Source organism: Echinops telfairi, unplaced genomic scaffold (genome assembly GCF_000313985.2).
Source record: "Echinops telfairi isolate 266 unplaced genomic scaffold, ASM31398v2 ScPeMD7_7356;HRSCAF=8355, whole genome shotgun sequence".
Classification (NCBI taxonomy): Eukaryota; Metazoa; Chordata; class Mammalia; order Afrosoricida; family Tenrecidae; genus Echinops; species Echinops telfairi.
In genome coordinates, this window is record NW_022111256.1 from 3,659,000 (window position 1) to 3,666,893 (window position 7,894).

At 43.4% G+C, this 7,894-nt stretch overlaps 1 protein-coding gene across 1 annotated transcript in view; it reads right to left on the bottom strand.

The window, feature by feature from the left end:
* GALNT8 (polypeptide N-acetylgalactosaminyltransferase 8) overlaps positions 1-7,894 on the bottom strand; it is a 52,343-nt gene that overhangs the window by 22,570 nt on the left and 21,879 nt on the right. The window contains exons 3-4 of the mRNA XM_004717389.1: positions 6,010-6,176; positions 855-1,038 (exon numbers count right to left, since the gene is read on the bottom strand). Coding sequence (XP_004717446.1) covers positions 855-1,038; positions 6,010-6,176 — 351 coding nt within the window. The remainder of the gene's footprint in view (positions 1-854; positions 1,039-6,009; positions 6,177-7,894) is intronic.

Below are 7,894 nucleotides of genomic sequence, written 5' to 3' on the forward strand. Positions count from 1 at the left end.
AGCGCCTTGCTCCCGATATTGAGTGCTTTCTCCATCTAAACCAGTGGTTCTCAACTTGTGGGTCGTGACCCCTTTGGGGGTCAAACGACCCTTCCACAGGGGTCCCCTAATTCATAATAGTAGCAAAATTACAGTTATGAAGTAGTAATAAAAATAATTTTATGGTTGGGCGTCACCACAACATGAGGAACTGTCTTAAAGGGTCATGGCATTAGGAAGTTTGAGAACCACTGATCTAAACTGTGCTGGGTGGTAAGCTGGTCTCTCCAGAGCCAGAGAATCTGTATTTCCTTGGCAACCTGGGCCTGCTAGCAACTGACACAAGTCCAACGGAGATTGGAGATTAAGACCCAACTTCCAGCCTCAGGTCATTGTGAGCCAGGATCTGCACTAGACTGCCTGAATTTGTTATTTCTTGCGCCTGTTTCCAAAGTGATATCTCTTTGTTATACGACCTCCATATTTTCCAGAGAACGGAGCTCTCTATTTATCTTGTTATTTCAGGGCTGGGGGAAATCTTAGGAGTCACCAAAGGGCAATCTCTTTATTTTGCAGAAAAGGCACACATGTGTAGTTAGAAGCGATTTGCTCAACGTCACAAGATATTTGGCAAAGTCAGAGCCCGGATCCAACTCTCATTCCTCCAAGCCTACAACTTTGTTTTCTCTCTACTGATGGACTATTCTCTGCGCCAATCAAGTTGCCTAAAAGCCTTTTGTCTCTTTTGAGCTTCTCTTTCAGCTTTCCTGATTTTTGTTGACTGTCCCTATTTCCACAATACTCCATTTTGTATTCAATAAATGTAAATGCACACAATCTATTTCTCTCCTGTCCTAGAGGAAGAAATCTCTTACCACCCAAGGTTCACTTCAATATGAGCATCCAGGATGACAACCACATCAGCCGTGGCAGCTGCCCAGCCGGTGTTGCGAGATTGAGCAAGACCTTGTCTCTTAGTGTGTCGTATTATTTTCAGCAGTCCTGGGTACTTCTGACTGTAAAACTTAATCTTCTCATCCAAGGAGGTCTTTAGTTCTCCTGCCAATCAAACACACGCCTATAGAACGTCTGCATGCTATGATCAATAGAATGCAATCATGTCATACTATTGGGCATATGCACTTGGATCACCTCCAACAAAGGCTGAGAACATCCAGGGTTTAGGCTGACTACATGAATAGCATGTCCCCTGTACCTACCTCCCCTCCACCTTCTATCCTGAGGTTTAATCTGACCAGTCCAAATCTCAAACACGACATTTCTGTGTCCTTTCCTTTGCTTCCTATGCACCGGGCACGGTACTAAGTACTTTATGTAGATGGACACGTTCTCGAGAATGAATAAGACAGACCTGTCCTAAGGCAGAGGTTCTGATGGAAAGACACTCACAGACATTGCACAGAAAGCCTGCCATGTCGTCTGGAGAATGCACCAACAACTGACATCGTTTTGTCGGTGATACTCCTAGCTGACCTACTCCAGGGCTAATTGGAACCGAATACTTTGATGAATCTCTTTGCCTGCTTCTAGCTAATGAGTTCATCCCCAAAATTATGCAAGCAAGATTTCCCGCTAGCAGTCTATTGGCAGCTTTTCCCTCCCTCGCTTCTCTTTCTTATATAAATCTTGTCTGTGCCTTTGTTTCTTAACTCATCCTACCAGATGATTTCCTCGAATCTCTATAAACAATTTGTATGCAAATAACTAAGCAGTGTGATTCACTCACCAAATGACTCTTAGTAACTCATTGGCAATATTATATCATTTAATTCTCAAAGAACCGTAGTAGCTATGAGTCACTGTATTCCTATTTAGAAGATCAGCAAAATGAGAGACAGCAAGGTTAGGAAACTTGCCCAAAGTCACCCATCTAGGAAGTGGTGTGTCCCAGATGGGAACTTATGTTGACTTTTACCACCAGGCAATATTGCCTCAAGAACTATGTGCATGTCGAGTTCTCTCCTCTCCTATACAATCAGGTGATGCTATTCTTGCTGGTTCCTTTCTCAGAAAAAGAGTAGATTTGTGAGATCTGGAGAGCTCAGCACCTGGAATCCATCAATGACTATGATACTTGGGGTAACTAAGACAAGCATTGGCTCCAAAGACTGGTTGCTCCCATGGGGCGTGAGCTGGGAGAAATCAAGGCTGTGAGACCCGACCCATGCACAGGCCTTCTTTAGGAATTAATCAGTAGGCGTTGCCATGGATCTTGGCTACCTAGACTCTACTTTAGCCTCTATCACCATCTAATTCGGTGTCACTTCCCATTGGGGATGAGGGCGGTATCTCTGTCTCTTCAACCTAGACAGAGGGCTGGATACTGCATCAGAGCACATCCCACACCAAACTTCAGTGAGTCTCCAGAGTAACTCTGGCGTCCCCGTACCAAGAGGCTCTGGAGAGGTCATGTTTACACCCTCAGCTGTATAAGCAAAGGAAGGCTGTTCTTCTAGCCCACCTACCAGCTCTGCAGAGGAAAGACCTGGTGCTCTGTTCCTGCAGCGATGATAGCCAAGAAACCCCGAGAGAAGCAATGGTGCTGTCAGCACAGAGTTGCTGTGAACTGAGATTGACCCGAGGGCATGCGGTGATGCAACAGGCCAGCACAAGAACGAAGGCCCGTCGATGACAATGCCGCTTCTGAAGTCAACATATGTTCCCTCCTAGCCTTGCTCCCTCCTTGGTCCCCTCCCCAAAGTCTCTGCTCCAGGCTGGTTGGCTCAGGGGGTTGCTTTGTTCACATCTTCTGCATCTTTGTTTCCCTAGTTTCTCTCCACTCCCTATAGTCCTCCCCACTGAGGTCATCCCTTGCATGGTACGTATTTTCATATACTACCAATCCTTGAAGTTGTCAAGGATTTCACCTTGCTTGGGTGCAAATTCAAGGCTCGTGCACGTGGCGTGGAGTAAGCCTGCTGCATAAGACCTCTTTAAAGTGTTGAACAAGCACTGTGATTGCTTTGAGGACTAAGGTCCACATGACCCACATCATGGAATTTTCATTGCCTCATCATATGCAAGTGAACTTTGAAAGGCAATAAAGAAGGCCAAAGAAGAATCAATACATTTGAATGATGAGGCTGGGAAAGAATACTGAAAGTACCATGGACTGCCGAAGGACACACAAATCTGTCTTGGAAGAAGTAGAGCCAGAGGACTTCAGCTCCAGTCCTTTGGCCACGTTGTCAGGAGATATCGGTCCCTGGAGCAGGACACCATGCTGAGTACAGTAGAGGGCAGAGAAACAGAGGACGATGAATCAACAAGATTAATTAACACAGTGGCTGCAACAATGGGCTCCAACCTAACAACCTTCGTGAAGAGGGAGCAGGATTAGGCAGTGTTTCCTTCTGTTGTGCACAAGGTCGTTAGGCGTCCGAACCAACTCATCAAGCCTGCGAGCCTCAAGCCCAGCCCTTTTTTCCCCCTAGGAAGCCTTCCTGGCTCCTTCCAGCCCCCTCTCCAAGTTTCCTTGCACTTACTGACAGCTAACTTCAAATTTAAATCCCATTCTTCATGTACGGAGTTGGTTTTTATAGGTATGTCTCATTTTACCAGAAATCTCTGCTCTCTTCTTCACTGTACAGAGCCTAGAACAGGGTGAAAACTAAATAGGCAATTGTGGAGAAGTTGTTGCGTCAGCTGAGGAGAAAATACAGGATACCGAGTCATACGCTAAAAGAATTTTGAAGAGCTTAGATTAGGTTTGTTCCTACCGGAAACACGTGACCTGATTGCTAATGGAGGGTGACCTCCAGGGACAGAAAGGTTAAAGGAATCTCACAACCATCTCAGATTGTGGTGGATTTCAAATGATACCAAGGTGAACAAGGATTAATATCACTAGCGAGTATTTATTGAAAGCCAAGCTCCAAGCATGATTTGATCCACAGAATGATCCCATGAGTCGGGCAGCGTTCCGACTCACACTTTATGGATGAGGAAATGAGACTCAGAGTGGTTGAGTGACTTGCTAGCCAGGCCACACAAGCAACAAAAAAAGCAAGCAAGAAAACTCATTGGCTGTGAGTCCATTCCAACTCATCGTGACCCTACAGGAGAGAGTAGACGTCTTACAGCATGATAGAGATGACCGGTTGTTTTCCTTGGTTTAACAAGAAGCAGATTTTTTATCTATGTCACATGGGTCCAATCTATCTGGTGTTTCCCTGTAACGCTAGTCAAAGCCTGGTTAGCTATCTTTCTGTGCCTACCCAAAAAGAAGTTTTCTCTCTGGAAAGCAGACATGGGAAAGTGACATGTGACCAGATAGGAGCACACTTTGAAACAATAGAGAACTGTGATTGCCCTCTTTTTATTTGTCTACCTTATGTTCAAAAGCCTGTATCTTTTCCTTTTCTTGTTCCAGGGGAGAAGTCTTGAATCAACTCTTAATTGCCTTCTCTGGAATGCGAAAGTATAGTTTTGTTGAGTTCTCCCCAACACACACACAAACCAGAAAAATAAAAATCCCCAGAGAACTGCCCATCTCTCCCACGAGACGCTGAGGCCCAAGGAGTTGGGCCAATTTGCCGGATATCATCTCAAAGGGCCAAAGAATAGAGTCAGGGTGACTTCAGATGTCCAGGAAAAGCCTTTTCTAATCAAGCTGCTATTTCTTGCTTACAAAAACAACTGCACAACCTGCTGTCAGTCAGCAGCTCCACAAATGAATGCAGTCAACCACCACAGTGTCTTGGGTTTTCCGTGGAATTTTACTCTAGGAATCTGACATTTCTCTCTCTCTCTCTCTCTCTCTCTCTCTGAGGAGCATACCTCTGTCGAGCTTCAGAGCCCTGACTGTCAGGAAGTTCTTCCTGATGGCCACCTGAAATCTCTAGTTGTATGACTTCATCCTAGTCTGTTTGGTTTCCAAAATTAATAAAATTGATGGCTGACAGTTTCTGATAGGTTACCTGGTGCCAAATGCTATTCATAATCCTCATTTTCTATCAGTGTAGCAGAGTAGTTAGAGCTAGATCAATGGAATATGAACTACACGGTCACATTTCATATATGTCATTTACCATCTGTGGGATGTTAAACAAGCTCCTTGACCAGTACATACCACAAATATTTGAATCTGTGAAATGTGTTAAAAAAAATTAAAGTGGCTCCTTCCATAGTGTTGTGAGGATTAAGACAGCTAATACATTTAAGTTGCTTAGAACAAACAGAGCTAGTTAGTTCATTTACTTCTTACGACACCCCCTGGGTGCTTCAAGCAGTTACAAACTCAGCAATCAATTAAAAGGTTGGTAGTTTGAAGTTATGGCCATGAACACCCTATGAAGCACAGTCCCATGCTATTCTGTAACACACGGGGGTGCTATGAGCTGGAATCCATTCTTAAAGCTATGATACTGGACGGGTATAGGCCCATGAGACAATCATCATTAATATCAACATTCATGTTTTACAGACAATAAAACTGAGGAATGGGGAAATTCATTTGCCAATTGTCACAGAGCTTACAAAAGTAGGAGAACTGGAATTATAAACTCAAGGTGTGACCAAGGTCCACCCTTTCCCACTTTCTCATGTTCCCTCATTAGGTGGGCTACCCAAGGGCCCGGAGCCCTTATGCTCTAAACAAGAGGCATTGCCAACATGAAGACCCTCAACACCCCAAATCCTCTTTCTCCAGGCTTAATGGCCTACAGAGATTGATCTTTTCCTCATAGGAAGAATTTCCAACTCCTTTCTTGGTATCTGGAATCTTCTTATGGACCCCACTTAACCCCTCAGTCCTTGCTCAGGATGCATGCAAAAGGCGACTTTGGACCCACACAGTCCTGGTCCTGACTCCCAGCTCCAACACTGACTCACCAAGTGACTTGGACATGCCACATGATTTGTGTCTTTCCTCTTCTGGGCAATTGAAATCATGACCCACGCTCTATGTTTCTGAAGAGTTGTTTGGCAAGTATACAGTAACCTAAGGTGTCCTAAATCTGGAACCAAAATGCCTTTCCATACGAGCACAGTTGATAAATGGTTTCTCACCATTTGAGCTGAAATCATCCACCAAGATGATTTCTTTCAAAACTCTAGCAGGGGTCCGGTTGATGATGCTGGTGATGGCCCGTTGTATAATGGACAGCGCCTCATCCATGAATATGAGAATGACACTGAGCGACGGGAGTTCAGAAGAATACATCTTTTGAAGACACCTATAAGAGATCATTATGTATAGCCATGTGTTTATTATTTTATCACTTAAAGGGAACTGTCTAATCTTCCCCTTTCCTATGTATAACGCTATAGTATATCAGTCCATCTATTGGCACCCCAAGTCCGTTCAGGAGGCCAACGCTCTCAGTTGTTTATTGAAGTAGCAAGGGAGCTGCTACAGAGATAAAACCGATTTCGATCAATCAAATCCATGGCCATTTCTACTGGGTTCCATTCCCCCCCTTCACAAATTGGCCTCCCCGCCAGTGCCTCTCTGTGTCATTGACACCATCCTTTCCCTGCTCTTCCTGCTGCTGTCTTCCTTGACAAAACGCTACTTCACCTCTACAGAGACCGTACAAACTCTCTAGGGGGTTCTGCTTGACACACACATTTATGCCCAAGTTTTAATCCACATGTATTAAGTGCTTGGTCTAAGCTAGACACTGCTTGACCGTTTTTCTAACATCTTTATTGAGATCTAATTCAAATGCAATCAAAGTGCACATTTTAAAAGTGTATAAGTCAAACGTTTTTATCACAGTTCAGTTGATGCTTTTTTTCATAATAATCATAGTTGTGCAATACTGTCTAAGTTTAGAACATTTCTATGACACTCATAACCATTAGAGCAGTGGTTCTCAACCTTCCTAATACCTTGACTCTTTAATACAGTTCCTCATGTGGTGACCCCACAACCATAAAATTATTTTTGTTGCTACCTCATCACTGTAATTTTGCTATTGTTATGAATCGTAATGTAAATATCTTATATGCAGGATATATTAGGCAACCCCTGTGAAAGAGTCGTTCAACCCCCAAAGGGGTCACGGCCCATAGGTTGAGAACTACTACATTAGCATCATTCCCCATTTCCCTACAACCACCCAAAGCCCCAGCTTTAGGGGACCACTTATGTACATTCCATTTCGAGAGATGTCTATTCTGAATATGTCATCCAACTGAAATCACAACATCAGGTCTTTTGTGATGGCCTTTCACCTAGGATAAGGTTTTCAAGGTTATGTATGTTATAATGTATTAGTGCTTCATTTCTTCCGATGATCAAACTATGTTCCATTGAATGAATATGCTGCATCTTGGCCTTTTGGGTCATTTGATAGGTATTTGGATTGCTTGGTAATTCTGAATAATGTTTCTGGGAGTATTTACGTGTAAGTTTTCTTATATGCCTCTTTACTTACTTCTCTTGGCCATACATGAGGAAGAGAATTGCTGGGGCAGATCATAACTCTATGTTTAACCTTTCAAGAACCTGCTAGACAAAGTAGTGTTGGAACCAAAGCAATGTTATCAGATAAAAAGAAGGAAATTTCAGAATGATAAAAATGTCATTTCTTCAAGAATAGGTAACAACTGTAAACATAGTTGCATATAACAGCAGAATCCTAAATGGACTACCGTATATATTTGAGCATAAGCCAACCCAAGTGTCAGCCAAAGCACCTAATTTTACCACAAAAACTGCATTAAAAATGTGCTGAACGTCTGGGGTCTTAAAAGCTTGTAGGCAAACAAGCAGCCATCTAGCTTGGAAACAACAAAGTCCACAGAGAAGAAGCACACGAGCCTGTGTGAACACGAGGTGTTGAAGGGAACAGGTAGCAGACACCAAAGAACAAAAACCATCATTGTGTGACCACCTTTCATTTTCTCTCTTCTTTTAAATTTTGTATGTCAGTGGCTTTTTTGTTTG